This window comes from Synchiropus splendidus, chromosome 16, assembly GCF_027744825.2.
Source record: "Synchiropus splendidus isolate RoL2022-P1 chromosome 16, RoL_Sspl_1.0, whole genome shotgun sequence".
NCBI classification, from domain to species: domain Eukaryota; kingdom Metazoa; phylum Chordata; class Actinopteri; order Syngnathiformes; family Callionymidae; genus Synchiropus; species Synchiropus splendidus.
In genome coordinates this window covers 13,998,406-14,023,878 of record NC_071349.1, presented here as the reverse complement: position 1 = coordinate 14,023,878, position 25,473 = coordinate 13,998,406, and the positions used below count along the sequence as shown (strand labels likewise).

Below are 25,473 nucleotides of genomic sequence, written 5' to 3'. Positions count from 1 at the left end.
CGTGTATCTGACATAATCAGTTGCATTTATGGGCTAATCTAATGTTTTCTTTCCTAATTTTGCTGACGCACTATAGGCATTAAACCGGTCAGAATTAAACATCTTGTTTTTATTTTAAATCCTTATCAATTTTTTGTTATACTGTGAATGTATTTACGCATATGGATCCATGGCACTTCTCATTAAATGAGACACTATAGTGCACAAAAACAGAGTGAAGAAAATAAAACGATCTGAGAACAATTTGTATTCACAGGTTTGATTTTTATGGAAAAAAATATAACATAAAGAAGTCAGACATTAAGACACAAAACCATTACATCTCCCTGACGCAGCCGGAACAGGTCAACATTTCAGCACCACAGCAGAACATCCCATGTTGATTAGAATCACCTATGAGGTTAAATCACTACTTCAGTGCTTGTGCAAAATCAAAATGCTGAAATCAATTAACAACATGAACTTACAAATGGGAGATGACGTCCTACAACACTAAAAAAAAAAAAAAAAAAAAAAAAAAAAGAACAGAGCGTAGACTCAGCAAGTAAAAACTGAGCAAAGGTCAGAGAGGCAACCAGTCGGGCACCGCCACCATTCACTAGGTCCACTTTGATTGTTGCTGCAATGATTCATATTTACAAATGAGATGCTTTACATCCAAATCAAGGGATGAGACGAGAATTTCTTTAAAACAAACAAAGCCATAAAAGAATCCAAAAGTAAAAACACAGAAAGCAGCTGTCCCTTCACATATTCTCTATACATCACATTAAAAATGAGCACTGCATCGAGCTGTGTGTACAGTATAGATTCTTTATATATCATTTTATGTATAATATATACCATCATGTTCTGTTTACACGCACATAAACTTGTTGCTATTCTCTGCCTTTGGCGAAGTTACTCTTCTGTTAGATTCCAAAACTATTCAAAATATACTTAATGCATAAAAATAAAGATTTTGGCATCGTCTCACTAGTCTTCCCTCTGCGCTGCAGTCTGTCTGATAGAGGGGTGTCCTGCCAACAGGGGGCGCTCTGAGCTGAATTAAGCAGTTTATGAAGACGGTTTTGAATATGAAGTCATCAGTATCAGTACCGGCTCAGATATTCCACAAGGTAGCGGTTAGCCACAGCAGATGATGTGAGAGTACGATTCAACCCCGGTGTTTTTTTTTTGCATCTCTCTCTCTGTTGTGCGATCTTTCCATGATTTTCTTGGTCTGGTTGTTTTTGTATGGAGCTTATCCACTGACAGACAGGCATGAGAAAACCATCTTCACTTTCTTCGTCACTGCGTTCTTAGATCAAACGGCCTCTGTGCTGACTTGCGTTCAGAGCTGGATCTCAAAAGTTTTGTGCAGCTCGGTGGAAAAGGGGTTTGTCGGGGACGGCGTGGTGCGTTGGCGGGAGCGGCTCTCCAGAGCAGCCCACTGGGCCTCGAACGCATCTTCTTGAGGTTGAGCCATAGGCTGAGTTGCTGGTGAGGAAGTAGCAGACTGGGACGGAGCAGACCAGCTGTTTGACCCGTTCAAGGCCTCACTGCCGTTCATCGGCTGCGCAGGGGCCGGGTGAACCGTGGGAAGCTGTGGGGGCTTCATATAGGGGCTGATGTTTGAGACCATGTGGGCGTCATGCTGCGGCGCACTGGAGGCGGGGAAGAGTTGAGGTTGTGTGGCAGAGCCAAACACGTTAGCCACCATCTGAGAAGGAGTGATGCCCACAACAGGCAGACCAGGCTGAGGGAAGGACATCCCGTTGGACAGGGGGTAAGACGGGGCCGGGGCATGAAAAGCAGGCTGGCGAGGGGGCAGCAGGGGCACCGCTGGGGGCAGAGAGGGGACAAAGGCCACTGGTGCAGAAGCCACGGGCATCGGAGGAGGGAAGGGCTGAGTCGGGGGTGAAGCCGCTACCATGGTTGGGTTAGCCATCGGCGCTCGCACGGACTTGGACACTTCATCCAACCAGCGATCTGCTTCCGAGGGCGTGCGTCGGTGGGAATTCTGAGCTGGAGATGATGAGGGGATGACGATCACCGGGTTCTGGGACGACCAGTCAGTACCTGCCATCCAGGTGACAAAGAGGGACGTCAATAACTGTGATGTGTGTTGCATTTGCATGTCTAGTTGAATTCTTTCATCATTCAGACACTATGATCACAACAGGATTTCAGCGCAATGAAAACTTTTCCCTCCAAAGCTGGATGAAATGAAGAAGCTTACCTGGTTGGGCTGGGGTCGGGGCCCCAGCAGGGACATGAGCCCATGGGTTAGTTTCTCTAGCAGGCAAAGCAGGAGGCAGCACTGGGTTGTGAGCAGGTGCAGGAACAGCAGCGGCAGGGACAGAGAAGGCAGGAGCTGAGCCATTCACTAGGGCAGGAGAACAAACAGAAGGTGGCTTTTTAGACCATCTACAGAAGTAACATGGCAGCACTGACGCGGTGCTAATAACAAGACTGGCTAGCAAAAACCTCAATATGAAGAAAATAAATGCCACCATGTAAGAAAAAGTCAGATTTGAACAAGAGTCAATAAAAGTTCTGTATCTTTAGCTATTTCATTCAAAGAGGTTATGAATAAAAGCCTGTTGAATGATCTTTACCTGGTGCTACAGGAGACTGAGGAGATGAAGATGGCTTGGGCATTGGAGCCGAGGAGAAAGGGTCCTCTGGGGGTCTGCAGAAAGTTGAAGTGATCTGAGTACAAAGCGTGCTGATGCTGTCTCCCTCTCCTTCTACCTCAGGGACTGAAAGAAAGACAGATTGAGATCAGAGTTTCAGACATGAAAAATAATTTCTCGGTTCATAACTAGAGTAAAAACAAAGGGGGGGGGACTTATACTCACCCACATTCTGTATGGGAAAGTCTGACTTGCGCTGCATGGTGGAGGGCAACTCGGCCAGCCGCAGAGACAGCTGCCGTTTGAAGGGAGAGGTCTTCTGGCTGAGAGAAGGGAAACCTCTGAAAGAGCCCTGCCGCGCCAAAGCCTCCGCCGGCGCGTGTCTGCGAGGGATTGCTTGATGTCCCAGCGAGGCCACAGGCAGGGGAGGGGACGACGATGGGGACGGGGACCCCCCTGACTGCTGGGCTGAAGAGTTGGTGATTCCGGTCATTGAGCTTCCAGTGATTCTCAAATCACTTTCTGCATCGTAAATAAGGAAAACCAAGACACTGTCAGAGAAGCGTGTCCCCAGTGGTCATAATGACTGACCACTCCAGAGTTTTATCAGCGGCACCTTCCTTTATCAGACAGGCTTCATGCCCTCGACTAAAAATACACACCTTTTTTAGCATCCTGTCGCTGCCGCATGACTTCCTCCCGCTCTGCAGCCTCTGTTGCCGTAGTAACACGAAAGGAGCCCTCGCGGGTAAAAGTGGTTCTGTTGGCATCAAAGGTTGCCGTCACCCCGCACTCTTTTTCTCGTTTCTGTTTCCGTTCCAAGCAGGCAGCAAACGCGCAGCCCACAGCGTGGCTGAGGCGCTCGCCCTGAAAAAAGACGACTCAGTTGTAGGCAAGCCACTGCAACACTTGTGAGCAATTAGCATCACGCTAAATACAGCCGACTATTGCACTTGCACTATAGCAGTTGTGTTGTTTAAAGCTTTGAGTCACAGCAAACACAATTGCTGTGAGTTGTTTTCCACTGGTAAAAGTATTAAACTATAACAAAAACATGGAATATCACTTCAGCAATATTTACGGTTTAATTATCTCAAGTTGGGCCAAGTCCTTGACCTGGTTTCAAACAATAAATTCCACTTCAAACAGGACGTACGGAGTCCTTGATGGCCATGAAACAATGGCAGATCCAGCGACGTGTGGTTCCATCCCTGCAGATGTAGGAAAAGGCTCTCTCAAAGTTCCGGTCCGGGGCGCAGAAAGACACCTTCTCAATTGTCTGGTCCAGAATCAGATCCTGCAGATCCAAGCATCACACATCTTCATGTATAACAAGAAACATAACAACTAACATCTAAAACTTGACGGTGATTTCTTAATCCTGCTGCTCTGTAAGGTATTGCTTTTATTGTAACACTCTTGTGGTGAGGAATCACTTCAGAATGAAGGCACATCAATGAGCGTTTCTGTTTCTGTATAGAATATCATTGCATTCTCGATTCGGCGTTATCTTTGTTGTAGTACCAAAGATGTCCAGCAGATGTCCGTATAACACTTACAATTGTGTCAACGCAGAGCAAGTCCACCAGACTTAATATTCCGAAATTATAGCATGAAGAAATGACAAGAAAGGCCACATCTACAGTGATCTAGCGCAGGCATCCGTCTCCTGCTTTACCTTAGTTCTGTCATCGACGACACGAAGCCCATCTGCAGAGACCCACAGCACAGCGCGCACTGGCTTCTTTCCAGCCTGCAGTGGAAAACACAAAAGGGACTGAATGAGTCAATTCTCACGTCAATGAGCTCCCCTTTCAGCATTTTTTCAAAATTAAATATAACACAAATGAATATTCAGAAAGCAGTAGTTAAAAGGAAGACTTTAGTTGTCTTGTGCGCAGCGACACAGTGTTACCAAAAGGTGTGAGAGTAGGTGCACGCAGTCAACAGAGGTGCCCCTCGTCTGTTAGAATAACAACAATAAATGATTTGTGTGGCAAATAACACAAAGCTTTATTCACACAAATTGTTCATTGTTCCATTCTCCGGAGAAGGAAGAAGCGCTAAAAAGAGGAGAAGACACGCCTGGTAAAACAAAAACACTGGAAAAAGTGCCCCATGTCTAAAGCAGCCAACTTCTCAGATACATGCACCGTTGGCTTGCTTTTATTTTGAGAGGGTTTCCCTTCAGTCTGTGTGTTTCGTCCAGCCTTGATTAAAGGGTGAGGGGTTATGTGAGGAGGGGGAAATTATAATGGTGTATAGATACGCAACAGGAACACACTTAGACACACAAAACAAAACTTACTTTTGCAAAGAATCCTTTGAAGAATTTCCTGTCCTGGAAGTGGATGTTGTAAAAAACAAAAAGGTTGATGGGTAAAAGGGTTGGCGGGAGAACAAGGTATGAAAATGTTACCCTAGGAAGTGCTAAAAAGAGCTCTGAACCAGAAGGAAGGGATGTGATTGGGGGAGCTGGAGATGAAGCCGCGTTATGAATGCGTTAGTGTCACATGATTTCCCACTGATTTGTGGTCGACGATGCGGTTGTTAAATCACATGATGATCGTGAGTTAGTACCACCGCGAGAACGCACCCTGAACCCCAGGTTCTCACTCACACTCGATCACCGATACTTCTCAGCTGAAACCCACTGCGAGTGACGACCAAATAGAAAAAACTCTTTTGTCAGAGTAAATGTGAATCTGTGTAAGCCTTAGGAGAGACATAGTCCTCAGAAGATCTGTGTCAGGGGAGCCAGAAATAGTTTGAGTGGTTTGTTTACAAACACCAACAGCAAGACATTTATAAACACACCATGATGAACAGAGCCCGCGCTGTCACAAAACAGCTCCACAGGAACCAAGCTCTCACTTTATTGTCATCGTCTTGTGGCCTCTTACTTTGGGTCTAACCATTTTAAATCAAGACGAGGCTTGCAGGAGGCGGTGAAATAGACAGACTGTAGACTATATTTTACTTCAGCTTATACAAGTTGATAAAAGAAAGCCACGATACAGGTATTGGATTGTTCTGCGTCTGGGCCTCGGTGAGGTCACCACTTGAGGACCAGATATGCGTAATACTCATTATAAGTCCGATCACTAGAAAATACATTTAAAACCCTTGTTGGAGTCACAAATTTTCACACGGTGGAGTGACATGGATTGATATTTCATTTGAGTAAATGCCCATGTTTTTTTTTTTTTTTAGACCAGAGCAGAATTGAGAACACTTGCCGAGTAGCCATGCGTGCCGACTTCTTACACAACCTAAGATGTTCATCGAGCAACCCTCCTTGATGAATAACTATTTTCAGTAAACTAATCCCTGCATTCCTCCAACTTATCAACCTGTGACTGTGATTTAGCTGTTCCCCCAGACATTACTCTGCTTTGACCTCCTGCTTCAGTGACCGAGCGTCGGGGTTCAAGTTTAGGGCGCCACAACCACCAAACAGAAACCAGACCCAGGCATGATTTAATCCTCCCCTCTTCCCGTGGAGCCGGCTAGTTTGTCTCCTCCTTTTAAGCTATGAAAGGAGTGCCACTCGGCTCCTGTTACACAGCCTCTGTGGAGACGGGACCTACAGCACCATGTTAATGCATGATTTAACGTGTTAAACAGCGCCGAGGATTCATCCTAAAGGAGCTAAGCACTGGTTAGAGATTTTGGAGAAACCTCCTCTAGCATTAGTAAACTACAGTTAGAGGGAAAAGAAAAAACTAAACAGCACAGGGAAGAAGCATTGGAGGGAGATTTGAGCCATTTCTTGACACCACAATAATAACCTGCTCAAAAAGAAAAAAACACCAACAAATGTGTAATACATTATTCATTAATAAAGAAAAGAACTACAGAGAGCGTAAGTGTTGTGAGGTTAAAGAAAAGAAGTCAAATAAACAACAAAATAGGCATTAAAATCGATACCTACACTACCAACGCTCAACCACAAAGTGATGCGCAAGAAAAGACAAACAGGCCAACTCATATTAACTTCTGCTATTTTCACATTAAAATAGGGTGTTGTTCGAGTAAAAACTTGAACAGAATGTGACACCAGTCAGTGAGAAGAATGCCTTAACACAGGCAGTGTCTCTGAATGAATTAAGAAGTCACACATTTGTGAGTGTAATTGCCTTTTTTTTCATGTAACAATACAGTCACAGGATGTGTATTGAATAAATAATTTTGTATTGACAAATGAAGGATAACTGCAGGCAACACTGGAGGTTAAGCTGGTTTCTTACAGCTATTATTGCTAACATGGGTGCAGAGTGTCGATAAGACAAGTACAAATGAAGTTCCTTTCAAATGTCAGCATCTAGTGGTCAGCCTCCAAAGTGGGTCAGCACAGACCAAACACTCCGGGTCACTACGTTCTCCAGGGTATGCGCAGAAACAACCCTGCTGCTTGGATGCTGAAACCCAGGCCTGATGCCAACTGCAGCAGGAAGTGATGTCACAAGGAAGCCGACTGAAGGTGCCGCAGTGCAGCCCTCCCTCCCGTCTCCCATGTGAGTCATGGGTGGTAGATCAGTGAGAAAACTCATTAATTTCCCAAAGGTTGATGGGAATATAATGGAGTCAAATCACACGGACCACAATTAAGAGCGAGACCACCAGCAGACGACCTTCAGTGTGTGTCAGGGATTTTGTTTTCATGAATGAATCATCAGTCCATCACGCCCGGTGTGCTGTCAGGTTGTGTCCTCTCATGAGTAAACGCTGGATTTAATGAATATGTTTCTCAACAATAACTTTTATTTTGGTTACTGGCGATAGCAATAACATAATCTGTTCATTAATGTGTTAGTTGCTGGGCAACGCTTAACTTTTTAACAAGTCAGTGAGGCTATATAATGGAAAGTTTCAAGGCCTCACTAATATATGACAATCTGACAGTGCTGTGTACAAAGGCGCACGTGGAGTCAGTCGGTGAGATGCACCACCATAAGTCGGAAACTGAAAGCCGGCTGCCGGGTCTTCCAAGAACGTTGGCTAACCTAAGTTGGCACCTATCCTGGGAAGCAGCCGTGAGTCACTAATCCCCTCACTGACTGTTAACGCTGTGCTGCAGAGGCAGCCCACAGATGCAAGTACAGGTCTGCTCCCACTCCGCAGACCTGATCAGGGCTGGGTCTCTGCAAACAACTGTTAACAGAGGAAAAAACTTCCATTGTTTTGTCTATTATTCTTCAAGGTAAGCTGGGTAATGATAAACTGAACACATCCTGTTAGTGAATCTACTCTGACTGCGTGTTTAAGGGACACAATAAATTCTACATTTTGAAAGCATCCAGCCTTTCCTGGACTTTACACCTAACTCCAGTGGTGTTTGGTGCTCTTCACAAAGGCCTCCTGATATATGTACTGTACACGGCAAAGAGAAAATAAAAATAAAAACTAGACTGATTCGAACAGAGTTTTTGATGAAGAAAATAAATACTTTAAAGGAACCTACTGTCTTCAGCCTCTTTACAGCATCCTCGCAGATGTGCATCCCCCGAGATTCCTCCACCTCCACATGTCCCAAGTACTGAAGACAGAAAGGAGCAGAGCGTCAATAGAAGAAATCATGCTGCAGAACAAATACATAAGAGGCTTATAAGGGTTGTCATATTACTCAATATATATGGCTAAATAATTCATCTTAAACAGCGCACTGACTGGCTCGTTGGTGGCTTCTTTCGGTCTGACCACCAGAAATTCCGTCCATTCCAAACATGAGTGGGATCGATGGCAACAGAATGGTAGGGCTGCCCCCACTGACCTGCTCTGCCCTCCCCCCTCCTGAACTTGAGGCTACATCACACCCATCTGCGTGTCATTCAAGATTTCCATCCCCGACTGGCCCAGAGGCCATTGTGCGGGCAGGGTAGGAGAGGAAGTCCTTACCCTTCCCTTATGCACACCCGGGCCAGTGACGGTGACCTGCGCCGGACACTCCCGCCCTTTGGCCTCGCTATTTCAAGAGCGTGACGCCACAGCAATGAGTCATGCTACAATACACATTTACACAAGCATGTACAGGAATACTCAGAGGTATGTGGGAGAGATGACACTGATGAAACATGGCAGCCTTAAGATGAGATGACAATGAAAGCAACAGTGATGCTGATAGGGACTCGGCTGAACAACGTGGTTGAGGTGAGTAAATGGATGGAAGGTCTTTCTTGTCAGAACAGATAAGGTGTCTAACAGGCGAAGAAAGAGACAACCAACGGCTTAATGTCAATTTGTGTTTCGTGACATTCACTAAATCACCACAGCAAAAGTGAAGCTGTACTGAAACACAGGAGAGAGCTGCAGCGACTGCTCAACATAGTCGACTTGAATTAGAGTATAGTACTATGAAACCATCCGAGTTAGATTTAATTCATACGTGCAGATTTAAACAAATACTTAGGTAAAGTCATTGTCAATATTTATCTTTGACATTGCATCACATCCATTAGCTTAAGTTGATTTTGTAAGCAGATGTCCTCTGGGTGCCTTCCAGAAAAAAATCCAGGAACATGTGCATTACATTTAATTTATAGCAGAAAAGATAAATGTGTTTGCCATATTTTCTACTGTTATTGGCACAAAAGCCTCTCAGAAGCTTATTTTTCAATTTAGGGAAGAGCTGGAATTAATTCACCACAGGTTTGATGATACTGTGATCTTATTTATGCTTTTTCAATGTCTGTAATGTTAAAAACAAAAGTAGCATTAAAATACTTTTGACACACAGATGAAACTAAATGTGAAGGCTGGCAGTGCCAAGACACTGAGCAAGAAAATATCAGTCTTTCTTCGTCCCCTAAATTTTTCACTTTCCCACGCTGATAGTAATCTGCTTTTATCTGCTCCTCCCATTCATTCCCTAATCTTTAGTGCGGCATTCAGTAATAATTTCAATGCAACTGTTCCATCCCACACACTCTAGCAGCAGGGGGGGAGGGAAGCACATGGGCAGCATGGTAGGTTGCACCAGCATGATTAAGGTCAATACTAAGAAGAAAATTAAGATTTGGGAATTAACAATGTGTCTCTTCTCTGCTCTGAACAAACACAAACATCATAGATTCAGCTTCTTTGACATATAAAGAGCAATCAATATGCTGTGCGGAAACTTTTCAGTGCTCCGATGTGATGACAGGAAGCCGAGCGTAGCACTGCTGTTTGCTAATGTCTTGTTGCCAAAATACAGTGAACTCTTCACCTCCACTGTACAGCTGAATTCCAGATGAGAAAAAAAAAACTTTCAAGCCATTGATATGCTATAAAACTAAAATCTAAATGAGAATAGAATGCAATGACAGCTAGAATTTTACAATCCTCTGACAGTATATTTTTGTTTAGAGTTTGGCTTTACTGATGATTTCTCATAAGCAGATTGAGCTCCTGAAGCAAAACTCTTGTTTGTTGAGTCAGTTGTGGTCTATCATTGACAGAGTTGAACGGTTCATTTCAAGCCACCATTAAAAACAGCTGTCTAAGGTCTGACATTCTCTCTGTAGAATGACAGACAACCAGCCATAAGACTTTTGAGGAACATAATGCAATTTACATAAGTTATTACATTGAAGCAATATATTAATTACCTCAGTTGTTTAAATCAAGACACAGTCAAATGTGAAACTAATAATGTGTGGCGATGCATGCACGGCTGACACTTTCCCTTCTCTCCAGAAACTTTCCTCATCACCGCTCTGGTACAGAGGGAGCGCTGGAGTGCAACAAACATCTCCCATCTTGAGGCCAATATCTTAGCTTTGACTTCATATCCTTGGAGAGTGATAAGTCAGTCCCATTTTATGGGAGATGTTTGCGAAAAGGACGATATTTCAATTCATGTCCGGATGTTTTATGAGAGAGTCACCTTGACTGCAAAGCTGCATTTCCCGGTGCGAACCGCTTCGTCGTCTGTTTGCCACTGGTGAGGTCGACTGGATTCTGGCACGTAGATGTCTTTCTTCCGTCGGAAACTCTGCCTTAGCTTATTCATCGCTGAGTTCCCTGTAAAGGAGATGGCATATGTTAAAGAAAGAAAGACTTCTGTTATGGTTGAGCATATTCAGTGATAATAAAACATGCAGAACTGTCAAATGTGTGAAGTAAAAACATCACATAAAAATCTAAACAGACATGTTGTATTATCTGCAACTTAAAAAAGACAGTAATAACATAAAACTTGAGGTAATGACGATGGAAGACATGTGAAAAAAGATATGCCATGTCTGTTATCTTTAAGTTGATCGACAATTGAAAGCCTGGATCTGAACAATTTCAACATTGGTACATCGCTCTCTGATTTTTCCAACTGCTAATAATAAGATAAAAAGTTTTATTTTAGCCTTCTGAGCCTGAGGAGGAGATTTGGACACACATGAAAAGAAAAGACCCAATTAAAAGCCACTGATCCAAACTAGAAGTGAGGGGTGCAACCATCTTTTAGAAGTCTGGCTCATGACTCCCCAAGAAACTCACAGCACAATTCATTCAAGCGCGCAATTCCAACTTCACACTGGTGTTTGTGGCCTACTCCTCGACTAACAGGTCCGTACCCACTAACTTTTGATCTGACAAGAATCTGGTGGGATTACAGAAGTCTTAATCCAAGGGAAGTAGCTTTGAGCGAACTCCCCTGCATGCGTACACTCACACTAACAGTCTGCTTACATATTAGTTATAACAATTACTTAAAGAAAAGCTCCTTATATTCTTAAGCCACCTGTCAGAGTCATGGAATGCTTTTACTTTACCATTCCTCTACTGCATGCAGCGCAACACATTTGCTGGGGCTCCTTCTACAACGATCTTAGACGCCACAGTTGTTAACAGGGGAAACTCGATAGTGAAAAAATGAAATCACAGGGAAAATATAGCAGAAAATGTGTCTGCATGCTTTCGTATATGAACGTGGGAGTCAAACATATGCATCAATTTTCAATGCTGCCAACATCCAACAAATTCACCTTCAGATGAAATTGCGTGTGAAGGAACTGTCTGTTTCGAGGGAACATCATAAACCACTAAGCAATGAGATGTGTCACACGCAAGGGGTTATGACCAAGGCTACCACCAGAGGCAAGCAGTCAAGACGAAGATGTGCTGTCGCAAATTCAGAAACTGATGTGGACAGAGTGCCAGGCTGGAAGAGTATGAGAGGATCATGCAATTAAGCTGAATGAAATCCAAAAAACAACTGAATATTGTGAATCTTTATATCAAACACAATATGAAGCGGCCAGTCGTTTCACGTGCAGCGGATGGTGAAGTGTTTTCCATCTAAATCTTGGGGAGAGCAGTCGAGCCCCATCCTCACACAAGCCATTTTATGCACTTGATGCAAAAAAAAGCTCCCTCGTGGCAACATTTTCTGCTTGGCGATACTATTCAATGCATTAATAAGACTGGCGGATTCATAATGAATGTGTTTGTGGAAGCACGACAGTCATAAGAAGGATGTGGACAGCGATGTGCCGGGTGAATTGTTGCACAGTCTGCAGCTCCGTAATGAAGACTGTAGATTCCAGAAGTTCTTTGTTCAGTGGAGGCCATTACTAGGACAGGCAGTTGATTCAAATCCCATCTTGTTAAAAACCTCAAAAATAAGTGTCAGAGATTTAACAAAACGACACATTAGCAATCTTTACTGCAGTCATGGAGTTAGGGTACACCTCAGAAGGTCATGGAGCAGCCATGCGGATCAGTGTTTTTCTTTATACACGTTTATATGGATACTCTCCAAAATGTTTCAGTAAGAGGATGTGCTGTGCTGGATCAGTGCAGCCAGGGAACAAAGCCGGTGTGCAGTCAAGGGATCTGTGACCTTTCCATCGTGTTCTTGTTCCAATCCTATGACTGGTGTTTCATTCAATAAGTTTCTTGAGCTCCTAGATTTTTACGCTTCCTATAAGCAAGTTGATTATATTGATTTACATACATATTCTATTTAATAGACTCATAATTTCATGCTGTAAAATACGATTTGTTTTTCAAATATTGATCAACTCTTAATTAACCCAAATATCAGATCTGCCAGTCGAACGTGCTGATAAATAAATTTGGAGGCCCCTGATCTGATTTTGATTGGACCACAGTGAGCGGTGATATTGACGAGACGCGTGTTGTTCCAATAGTCGATCAATACAGAGTGTCATGTGAAAAACAACTGAATGGTCAGCACACTGTACTGCAAAGAGCCAAATCGAAATGCACTTCCCACAATGGAATTTCTGTCATAACAATACATTAAAAAAATCGCCACAAGCTGTAATTCAATCGGGAAAAAAAGAGTCTGTTGTGTGGCCTGCATTCAAAACACAAACAGCTTACCTATCATCTAAAGCAAAGTAGGCCTGGCAATCAAATAAAATGACCGTCAAAACAGATTTCAGCAGCAAGAGTTCAGGCAAGGTAGTGGAAATGTGGAAAATTTAAAGCAAAGCATAATCTTGGAGTGAGAACCATGCTGAGTTCTGTCACCGTCTCACTGCTGTGGAGCAGCACATACACTTATGAAGCCAATTACACACACGAAGAGACTGTTCAGACTCTTCAGCTCTGTAATGTTTATGCAACAAGACAATCCTAATATGATCAGTCTGTGGATATATAGCTTTTAAGGCTCTGCATGCCGGGCTGTGGGACAAGCTGTCCAAATATATATATCTTGGGTTGTCAATATGTCAGACCAAAGAATAAGAAAACACAGGAAAAAACACAAAGAGAAGAAAAATGCTTCTGCAAACTCCTTCTGAAAACTGCATCAGGTCGGTCATCACTACAACCTTATCTGGCCAGAATAAGCTTGAGAACTGATCGGGTCTCCACCAATGTGGCCATGGAGTCAATGCATGAATACATTCCTAGAAAGCATTTTTAAAAACTGAACTTCAACCCAAGGAGCGGCGCTGCTGCTTGGCAGCTGAAGAGGGAGTTCTGCTGGCTGTAGATGTAACAGTATTTGACTAATCTCTCCAGGAATGGAAAACTGATTAATCCTTACAGAAGGATCCGAGGGATGAGCACAGTGGTTGGGTTACAAAGAAGGGAGAGTGTGAGACCTCGCGGCAGAGAAAGGCAAAGAATAGTGGCAAATTCAAGACAAAAAGGCCTCACTGCCTCTTTTCACAAGTGGCCCCACCACTGTGCCATCCTATACTCTTCATCCTTTCATACAGAGGATCCTGTGCTATCAGCTCAGAGAGTGTATCTCAAAAGCAACAGGAAGACAACGCAGTCCTCAATGCAGAGCCTGGGTGTTCAGTCTCGGACCGCTTCCATATGTAATCTAGGTTCCAGGAAATTTAGATGATAGTGGCCATGGTGACATGACAGCGCAGAAAACTGAACTGTAGCCTTAGCATCCACTGGTCTTTTTTAGAGGTTTGTGTTGAATGCACGAACCTGGTATCCGCAGTGTTGTAGATTACAATGACATCAATAACTAACAGTATATATTTGGGTTTCCACCAGGTCCAGATTTTAGGCTGCTAGTTCTCACAAGCATGACTGCAGGGTTTTACAATGGCGATGGCGTTGAAGTCTTATTCCACACCTCCTTCCTTGCTAGATCGCTGTGTACCAGGTCAAATCCAGCATCTCCTTTCAAGCGCAGTGCTCTTATTGACAGTTCAGCTGAACTGGAAGGACTCAAGATCTCACAGTGCCACCCCCCACCACAGAGCAGACATTACTCAGTAACTATGATGCCTGTGAATCAGTACAAACCACTGCAATCGTAATCCGAATATTCTCTGCATGAAAATGAGGTCTATGTCTGTTGTGCTCTCCAAATTTCCTTATGAAGGGCAAAAACGCTGCTGCCGTGGTAATCCAATTTTCCGTGCTCTGGTTTGAACATTAACATGCACACACAGTGAAAAAGGAGGGAAAATTAAATTAAATCTGAACTGTATTCCTCAATCACAACTTTTCATTTGCAATTAACTAATGGACAATTCTGGAAGAGAGCATCAGGTGGAAACTCCCCACATTTCTTAACTCCCACAGGATCACCCCTGTGCCAGAGACACTGGCAAAAAAATAGCTTAATAAAAGTTGAATACTTAAAACTAGAGCTCACAAAAACGTCAGGCAGCGGAGACTGCCATTAAACAACCGAGAACACTGCAGTGTGTTAAAGTGTTTTCAAGTAAATAATCGGCATGTGATTATAAACACAAGCTGAAAAAAAGACTAGGATTGCTGGGGGCAACAATTGAACAGTAGAGACATTCATTATTTAAGCACAACACAAACAAGGTTTGTTTGGGCCTCCTGCTGGGCTCTTTATTAATGCTAACCTTCAACTGGGATAGTCTGGGTCAACTCAAACACACTGTCATGCCTCCCATCAAAACCTCGTTCCAAAAAATAGACCCCTAATTTTAAATAGACTTTCTTTGCTAACCAATTAGTACCAAACATTTGTTCAAAGTATCTACCAACGCTAATGTTCATAATGACTTTGCCCAATTGTGCTTATTATTTGTTTATTTGTTCATCTTCTGGACTAGTATTTATCTAATATTTATTTATTTTTGGACGTATAGTTTTGTTTTTGGAAACCGGAGGCCTCAGGCCGAAATTTCATTGCCATAATGTAGTGATATGTTTTTGTGCAATGACAATAAAGAAAGTCTAAGTCTAAGTCTAGAAGCAGATGAAGCCATTTCAATTTCCAACGCTGAAAACACATGTGACATATTAGCTTCACTGTTTAAATGTTTCTCAATAAAAAAAATTAAAAAAAACATACAGACATAATACAACAAAGGTAGGATATTGCATCATTTCAAAACAAGTATCTACACAGGTATCTACAAAGAATGGAGCTAGTGATGTTAAAAAGGGACGGTGACAGCAAGTATTTGTGCTCATGCTACTGTTTAGTTGCCTCATTGACTCCAACTCGCAGTCAAACAACTCCAGACTCGTTCAAGCTGTTCCTCGCCCTTACTACAACATGATCACTCCTGTTTCCTGAGTATGACACAGCTGTCTGAGACTGGGGTTAAAGCTGAAAGAAAATTGGACCCAGACGGGCCCGATGGGGATATTAAGTTACACTCCAGTACCAAAACCTCACAGTGTATAATTATCTGAGGATCTCGCATTAGTGTGTGGTCACGCGTGTATTTGTGTACAAGTATCTAGGAGTGGCCAGGCACAACACTCTGAGGAATCACTCCAACAGCAAACCTAAATTAATCCACTCTCATAACATAGACACACTAACAACCAACTGCAACAGCTAAAGTTAAAACTAAGCATTTGGGCTTTGGCAATAAGGAGCGGCACAAGGGCATCACTAAACTCTACAAAACAAAAAACATCTCTCACATTACACATGGGTTCATTAACGCAATAAAGCTGATGAACAATAAAGCTAATGAACAATGCAAGTACACACCAGAAACTTTTACAACTCAAACAATGACTATAAAAGAGAGACATGTGAAGGGGTTAATACTACAGTCCCAATGTGGAACTCAAATGAGGAAATATATCCATTGTTACACATTCACCAGTCCCAATAACTGCGGTTAATACATGATTTATTAAAACTGATTATGGATGCTGAACAAGAGAAGAGCAAATACTACATTTTAGTGCCCCCACATATTTTCTTCCCCTCGGGGTAAAGTCTACATCAACAATTGTGTATGCTATGGCAATGCTGTATCCTATCCTCAAAAATGGAAGGTGGGTTAACGTGGTCTAGGAGTGATCAAACTGAAATAAAGGCACTTTTGATTTTAGGCTGTAAGAGTAAAAAAACGATAATGTAAGACGGTAGCAATTCACCGGAACACACACAATGAAGTATCCACCTTCAAGTGAAGTTCTGAAAAAGCTATTTCAAAGTTGTGGTTAACTACATTGTTTAGGAATGCACAGCAATGTGCATTTCACACAGCCTGCACGAGTTACACAGCATGACAGACCCCAAAACCAAAACAAAACTGAGAACGGACATCTCTTGCATCAGATCCCAGCTGTGGTTAAATCAGCACTTGCGGCCGATGCAGTTCAACGATTGTCACACTTCAAAACAGACTTTCGAGGACTATGGTGAAACATCAACTGTTCTGCAAGTCTACCTCGAGATCTGCCTTGTGATTTCCTCTATTACGATAGCACAATTTAAGAAGAAAATGGTTACAATCTGCCAATAAAGGGATTCTAAAATATACTGGCACCGCTGAAAGACAAAGTACTTCTGTCAAGGCAAACGTTTGACTATCCTGGTGAGGGTAGGTTAGCAGGGCAGGGACAAGAAAACAAATGACCGTAACAGGAAAGAAACAGTGGGGATGGCGTCAGCCTTATATTTGGGCTCCAGCATGTATTAGTCAAATCTTCCCATGGCCAACAGCCTGAGTTTGCAGACTACTGACAGCAGCAGTCATTTGTCAATGAAAACCCAGCAGGGAAACTGACAGCCTTCCTTTGGGTTTGCAAAACACATCCATTACTGTGACAATCTTACAATATCTCAAATACAATGTATAATATTGGAGCCGCTTGTCATTTTCTAGAATAAAATGTGACTGCGGGCATGCAAAGTCCTCCCACTGACGTTTTTATTCAAACACTGGTGCACGTCCAGAAGAAGGAAAATGCATTATCATTTTCAATAAACTATTCTTTGATGATCCCCAGCAAAATATATATTTTGTTTAGCAAAAGCCCAGGGGATCCACTATGTCTCTTAATGTGTCTCGAAATATTTCTGTCGAAAATAAAGCCAAGTATATATTGCGAAGCGTATTATCCACAGGCCTAGTGAGAAGAGAGCGGGCCATCAGTGCTCGGACTAAGGCACACATTACTACGGATCTAAATTCAATATGACACAGTATGTCAAAATCAATCCGAGAAGGCAGAGAAACAAACAGAATGTTCTGAAACAAGACAAATAAAATATTCAACAGGGAGAGAGAAGTCTCGTTACATAGAATGCAGGAAGAATCAATACTGCATAGCGCAACAACGCTGGGTCTCCAGCTGCAGAGCGAGTGTCAATATCGCAGCAAGATTATGTGTAAATGGCACCGCACTGTCATTTGTCAGTTACAGTCACTGACAGCGAGGGTGAACCAGAGTGTGTGAGAGTGTGTGTCAGTAGCACTGTTTGTCTAACAGTGGGGGTGTTGAAAGGATGGAGTGAAACAGGAACTTCACGCTGAAGACTGACATGTAATATCTACACTGGCCCTCCACTCTGTCCAAAATACACAGAGACCTGTGTCCACTCTACCACACAAGCTAACCTTCACTCCGAAATGGAAACGCGGTTTCTAAAACAACAAGCTTTGGGGGCTCTTCAAAGATGACTCACATCGTAACGTGAGGCCACATGATGCAAGGGAGGTAGCACTGATGTGGAGAGCCAACCAATCCAACAGGTCTAGTCAGTTTGAAATTGGAGCTGCAGTTTTCCTTCGCAGCTCATGAGCTGCTCACTTATTCCAGGAATTCTTTTCACGTACCTGTGCTCTGTTCTTTGTATCCTTTTCAAGCTATTTGTCGAGCTGAGGGAGACTACTGAATACAGAGTCACAACCAATGCTGTATGGATGTTTACCCAGCAGATCTTTGATGGGTCTGAGAACAACATATGACTTAACAGCTAGACAGAAAACTCACTCGAATCCAAAAAGTCTAATAAATGCCTCTTTATAGAGTCATAAATCTGTCAACGCTGTGCAGATAGAAGACTTCTGTGTTGAGAGTCACTTGGAGGCTGTCTGTGTTTTTCTTGTAACCATGAGAAGTGGAGTTACATCGAAGAACAAATGAGTAAAGACAAGTGGAACACCATGCAGAAATACTACCTTCGTATTCCCTTTTCTCTGTGACTTAAATCAAGCACTCCATCACTGGAATCAACAACAAAACCATTATTAGCTCAGTGAACACCCGCATCACACATGCTTGCGTCACACTCACGTGGGCGAAATTGTATCCACACAATAAAACTACTACTACTACTAAGATATTTGCTGATTTTTTATATCAAAAGCTTGTTTTCTTTGCGGCAATATCTGGAGATGCTGCTTTAAAGCACATGGCTAAATTTCGACAATGTTCAGAGATAAAACCTGCATTATGATCTTCAACGTTAAAAAACACAAGGTATATCTCTGGAAAATAACTGAACAAAAAAATAGGTTAAACTCAACTTTGTCACTGTTGCGACTGATTGAAGTGATAGAGATTACGCATCTTCAGTTCCTTTTTGTTGTACAGGTGATATCAATGTGCAGGATGCAAAATTAAATATTACAGACAGCAAAGAACAAAGTGAACGTGGAATTATTAACCAAGTAGGGCTGTGGATTTCACAGTTAAATTGCAGATCACTAGTCTGGCTCTCACTCAGATTTAATAGCGTGTGTGTGAAGCTTGGAGGCGCCTAACCAAATGTGAATATACACCGGAGACCTGCCTGTCAAAGAGCTGCAATTGATCAGTTCAATAAATTGGAGAAGACATCAGTAACCTTATCTGAATGAGGTGTCGCTCACTGGTCAATGAATTGACGTATGAATTAGATTTCCAAAGGTTCTGTGGCCCTGTTTAACAAGAAATGAATTCCTCTCGAGGGGTAAGAAAAGGACACCCCGTCCCCGTCATTTCTAATGAGGGAATGTGGAATAATAAAGCCAACAGACATCAAGAATTTCCTCTGTTGGCCAAAAGACAAGTCAGCTGAGCGGACAGGAAGAAAGCACAGCGGAGGATCTGGGATGGAAAATTACCAGGGTGCCACAATCAGCTGGGCAACTTTGACGGGTCATAGCCCCGGCACCAGAGCTGCAGGATAATTGTCGGTCCTCTGAGCTCAGTTCATGGGTGCCATGGTTTACAGGCCAGCAGCTCCACGTCAGATACTCAAGCAGCAGGCTGGTGTCTCTCATAAAATGCAGCAAGAAGGGGACCAAATGGATGGCCGGCCCTACACAGCTTGTCTCCCTCCTGTCAGCTCAGCAAAGAAGAAAACTTCGGAGCCAGATAACTCAGCTGCTACTATTCTGTTATCCAGAATCCTGACAGTCAGTTACTGAAATTGAAAGATTTGCTTTAAAAAGTGTAATAAGGATGTACAATGTACTGATCAGTATATGCAGGTATATTTTGGAAAGGTCTGAGACTCCAAATTGTAGCCAAACACCACACAATTTCAACATAGCACACCAGCGTATGTAGCAAAATTAAATGTGGAAAATGTTTTTTCTTAACCAATTATACTGCTCTGTTGAACCCAAAGTCAGGGAAGGCCAGTGTGGGCGGCTGTTGGTCTCTTGTGCAACTAGAGTTTTTCGGATCCAAAGTCCACTTGCGCATGTTTTGTTGGTGTCATGTCACAAACTCTGATATGGCACAAATGTATTGCTTTTGCGTCTCAATTTTTTCAACATAATGTCAACACCAAATGGTGAATTGCACAGGTGCACATGTTATAGATGCTTTTGTCTTGCTTGGTTGTCACATCCTGTGTGTCAGGCTTCTATAATGACTTCCGAACAGGTGCACGTGATGATTTCTGAGATAAATCTCACTGGTAGCTTATCTCTGCTCCCAGTGGAACTACAGGTGTTTTCACAGTTAAATGTGTGAACATTTGCGCTGTTTGTTTAACAAGATCAAATATGACACTCCACAGATGGATACAATCCAGCATCAGGTCTAAAAATAGTCATCAACAGGCTGTGAATATGACAGCATTGACTCTTGTCAAGTTCTATGTTACAATTTGGGCTAGAAAATCTGTCTGTCTAACCTACTTAGAGTGGCAGCCTCTGAAAAACGTTGCCAGAAAATCTAGTTGTGTGACATATTTGCGCTTCTACTCCTTCGACTTCCGTTCTTACAATGGCACAACCACAAGATTTTTTATAAACGTGACAAAAAAAAGCCCCCATATTGAATTTTAATTTCAGAAAGTATATTTGTAGGTCTTTTAGATGTGTATGCCATTGACTATATATAGAGGTGTTGACTGTGATGACAGAGGAGGCAAACTAAAAGGTCTAAGACACAGATTTAAATTTGCTCTATTTCAAAACAACGTGGTGCTTTTAATGGTATGGCAATCACAATAAACATGATCAAATTTTGACCAGCCATAAACAACCACAGTATACGACAGGGGGGATGAGCTGATTCTTAATTCAAGGCACAGACTGGTTAATTTAAAATCCTGTTGAGAGCTGTGGCCTGAAGTGTGTTTCGTGAACATACATGGCCTCACCTGCTTAAGTTACAGGTTTGAGTGTATTTATCAATATATTCTCTAACAATCACTTCCACTCCTTCACCACCATGACTGCTTCCCTTCTTTCTTGAGGCCTACCATGCTCCTCACGCCATCACCCAGTCAACGCTGCTGGTTACTTAGAAACAACTGGCACAGCAACATTGATAGGTGGCAATCAGGGACCACCTTTATACTACAAATGAAGTAAAGAAGAAGCAGCAAGCAGTGTAGACTGTGTGCTGAATCAAACCAAGACGACGTCAGTCGCATGACTCAGAACCAAAGAAGAGGAACTGTCATCCGTTTTGAGTATTAAGGGCAAACAGGTGGGTTAAGTTAACTAACAGGAAGTATGTGCAGGACACATGTGTTAAACAGCCATCATATTAGAAGTACTTTGCCATCTTACGGGTCATCATCTTTTGCTAAAATCATGATCCTGAAATAATACAGTTCCTGAGGTGCTTTTTCCATTTTTCAAAAGCCAAATGACACAACTCGATCGCCATGTAGGAATATTTTCATGACTGAGACTCATGGACATCAAAACACAAGTTTCAGCAAATGTTAAAAGAATACATATCTTCAGTGCATTGTTTTCTGCTCTGATACGAATGACATAAAATAAAAAAATAATTATAGAATTAGCTCTCAAAAAGAGACTCACACCTTTGCTCTAGTTTCTCTTTGCACAAGATGCACTAATGGTCACCTGATCCTGAGTCAGTGGTAATTAAGCCAGAGATCAGTATGCTGAATAAACCATGAGTAGCTTTAACCTCGAAGACTCCGATATCTTCCAAAAAGGAGACACTAAGTGAGAGACAGATCCCTCGGCTCTCGAGGTTGAAACCAGTGCAAAACCTGAAAAGCTTCTTCTTGCGTATTGTGTAGTCCCCCTGCCCCCCACTGCATCCTGACGTTGAAACAGCCCGGTCAAGAGGAGGAGATCGAAACCCTCTGGACCTAATTAAGAGCTCAAACACTGTCCCAACAGGAAAGACAAAGAAATGTGAACGGCATTAGAACACCGTTCTCTTCTTTTCATCAGTCATACATGTGCTGACATCGCATTGTTATGCCACTAAAGGACCGCAGATACTGATACTGCAGTGTTTGCACAACTAGAAAACAGCATCCTCCAGCTGTAAGGCAATTAACTAATAAAAAGCTAAAAGAGGACTGAACAAACAAAACCAATGCACAACCTGGCCGTGCTCGCCTGTGTTACGTGGCAGAAAACATTCTGCGGAATATCCGAAAATTCCTCAAGCTATTTTACAGAATTAAACGATGCAGTAGCCGGTGAGTGGTTTTACTGATCTACTCCCATTCAACCGGTGATTGTAGCTTCCATTTAGGTTTGGTAAAAATTAGATGAAAACAACGCTCCCTGATGTTTACGACTCATGAGGCACAAGTTGAAAAGAACTCAAACCTATTTTAGGTTTCTTGAATTGAAATGGGGTCAGCGGCACATTTGAGATCTGGATTCTTAAGCCTCCCCTCTGGATGAATCTTCTCTCACTCTATCTGCTGGATAACATCCCAAGAAGCTCAGAAACACACTGCTGTGTGCGCTATATTTTCCCCACCGCCTATTGTCAATCATTTAACAGGAAACTTATTATTATGACTAGAAACAAGAAAGTATTGTTGCTTGTTGTCATGTAAAAAAATTGCAGTTGAGCTTCAAATAAAAAACAAATCCAAACTCACTAATCATTCTTTTACTAGAATCTTGTTTACCTGTCGGTGGCCTCTTGACTAGTTTGGAAGCTGCTGGGTTTGTTTACACAGAATCAAACGGACCTGGCCTTCAGCAAAGGGGAGTGTGTTGTGACAGATACCCAGTTGGTGCTCCACAGTCAGAAACATGACGTACAACACAGCATCGTCAGCGCCTTGCAAAAAAAAAAAACCCTGTACATAGATGATTCAGATCCCTGACTAGCCAGCTGCAGGCGAGATGACGGATCATTCTGTCCCCTGAATCTGCATTTCATGTAGAATGACAAGGCACGTTGCCCTTTCTCAAAGGAGAGACTGCTTCTTGGGCTCTGTGCTTCACATGTGAGCAGTGATGCAACACACACATAAGATAGACATGCTCCTGTACGATGATGAAATGATCAAAGTGCATCACTGACTCTTTGAACACCAATGCTCTTCCTGTCCAGAATAGAATTCCTACAATTCATTTTGTTTATTTAGAGTCTTCACATGGTCATGTTTTTTAACATTTTATTTAGCGACACTAAGCTAAAAAAATAAAAATAAATAAAACAATCAGACACCTTTCCATCCACAAAGTAGGTTTTAAGTTATTAAACACAGCTGTCATGTGCATTGAATAAATGCACAAGTCAGCAAAACATTCTGTGAGAGGAATTCAAAGATAAACAAAAACATCAATGCAAAATCAACATGCTTGTATCTACCACTAGTGACTTGTTAGATCATTGCAAAAATCTAAAACTATCCTGACATTAAGGCATTTTTTGCTTTCAGCACAAGCAGTGATCAAAGTATCAGGGTGCAAAAGTGAGGCCCTTTGCTCACCTCATCATCACATAGCAAGTTTATCTGCCCGTGTTGCGTCACCACTTTGCATTCACATGTAGGGCTCGCTGCCAAGAAAAAAAAGCCTCTCCTTAAGAAGACAGCTCACCACAGAGAGTAACTCGAGTTCCACCCACAGAGTGAATCACAAAGCTTTGGACTGAAACTTGTTAACACGTCCTCATAGATTAAACCGCTGACAGACCTGCAGAGTGGGTTTTAAATCGGAATCCTCCCTCGGTTACTTATCAGAAGGCATCAAGGCCAAAAAACATTTGCTGCTTATAAACAGCGAAGTCGAATGAGAATAAATTTCTGCCTAACTTCAGAGTGAATTTAACCATGACTATTTGAAGAAATTTGTGTTGCATAGTTAAGAGCAAAATACAGTGTTTCACTTGGGATCAGAAAACAAAAAGTCAGACTAGTGAATTGTATCTGGATTTTAAAGACACCAACACACTTTTGAAAGTGGTGTCTTTGGTCCAGGATTTGAAGCAGCAAACCTAAACTGTGTGTGTGTAAAAGTGTTTCTATTGTCACTCTCATTCAGGACACGGAAACATACTCTCATTTCCATCAATGTACCGCTCATGAACTTCATATCTAAGTGTGTTTACTAGATATTTTTGTCCTTCCTCACCTAAATGGTAACCTGACAACAGCTACTGACCTGGAAGGAGTGTTCACTGAAATCTCTGGCTGTGTAAACACGCATATTGCACAAGCCACATGCTCTTGTACAACATCGTTACCATATATGCCAATCTGCCAGACGTGATCGCACTACAAAAAAATCCGGTGTGAAAAGTATGAGTCATCGCTTTTAGCCCTAATGATAGCCGATAGCAGATGTCTTCTGTGCACACTTGCCAAGTCACAATAAATATAGTCAACAGGCGGATTGCGCCAGGTTTTTTTTTTTTTGACGAATATGAAACTGTGTGTGTTTATTTTATGTGTTTATTTCGCTCCTTATTTCTCGAGCCTATGAATGAAAGTTAATTAAGAAAGTTTAGTGTTTACAGTTGGCTACTTAACTCGCTGCTAACCATTATTTCAGCTAATTCTCCAACGCGTACGGAGACATAGAGATGTGTAGTCTCGATAAAACGATGTATGATGTTTGGCACTTTGTTCTTTGTGGGATAGAGATGTAAGCAGGCTGGATCAGCGGTGGTATTGGGCTCTGCGGTGAGCTGAGGGGCGTCTGCGCCGCATCCAAAAAACAGTGCTGCTTTAGCACGAGCTAACAAGCAATACCTGGCAGGTTCAGTCAAAACACGTACCTTTAACCACCGCTGCGACCCGGGAGACGTCCTAAAAACGCCGACACGTACTTCCCACGCAGCGTGTCTTGCCAAAAAATTAAAAATCCAGAGAAAAGAGTTTGGGAAAAGAACCACACAGTCCGATCGGTTCAGCTACCGCCGACCGCTGCTGAATGGCTGCTGCTGAGAAACTCAACCAAACCTGGTCCCTAGCAACGCCCCGCCCAGCCAACACCTGATTGGTCGTCGAGGATTGGACGGAAGTGATCGACAGATGATGGCGCAACCTGGAGCCCGTAACAGACTGATGCAGTCGCACCCAAAGGTGAGGTTTAAATCAGATTACTGCTGGTATGGAATGAAAATAACAATCAAACTGTGACTTATAAAGATAGATCTGTTGTTGTTTTCCATAACTATTTATAGATTCGTGATTTTTTTTTCTTCAGATGTCTCTCACTGTACGCAAAAATAGATACATGAAACGTCATAACAAACAATTTTTTTGTTTATTTTATTGAAAAAGCAAATTGAGAGGAGCAATTAACGTTATGGAAACAAAATATACACTATTATACTATACACATGTATTTAGTCAAAATATATAGTAATTAAATGACAGTAATACACTGGTTATGATTATATATCTATAAATGTTATATATATAATGCATATTACAAAATGCAACTTACAGAAAAACAAAAAGGTTTTCAGGCGCATTTGGTGAATCTTGAGGTTCTATTTGTGGAACCCAAATGGT

The 25,473-nt window shown here is 42.4% G+C and overlaps 1 protein-coding gene across 3 annotated transcripts; it reads right to left on the bottom strand.

Moving 5' to 3' along the window:
• Window positions 1–206: 206 nt before the first annotated feature.
• numb (NUMB endocytic adaptor protein) lies at window positions 207–24,901 on the bottom strand. Of its 3 annotated transcripts, none has more exons than XM_053845522.1 (11): window positions 24,732–24,739; window positions 10,486–10,622; window positions 8,083–8,157; window positions 4,927–4,959; window positions 4,297–4,371; window positions 3,775–3,915; window positions 3,281–3,485; window positions 2,844–3,140; window positions 2,601–2,744; window positions 2,222–2,368; window positions 207–2,061 (listed from the first exon to the last, which is right to left on the bottom strand). In XM_053845522.1, the coding sequence occupies exons 2-11, from the start codon at window positions 10,609–10,611 to the stop codon at window positions 1,334–1,336; spliced, it is 1,971 nt and encodes a 656-aa protein (XP_053701497.1). In that variant the 5' UTR covers window positions 10,612–10,622; window positions 24,732–24,739; the 3' UTR covers window positions 207–1,333. The 3 variants fall into 3 exon arrangements, with proteins under 3 accessions (XP_053701497.1, XP_053701495.1, XP_053701496.1); XM_053845520.1 differs by lacking the exon at window positions 24,732–24,739 and adding an exon at window positions 22,630–23,254; XM_053845521.1 differs by lacking the exon at window positions 4,927–4,959 and having other exon boundaries at window positions 213–2,061; window positions 24,732–24,901.
• Window positions 24,902–25,473: the final 572 nt, after the last annotated feature.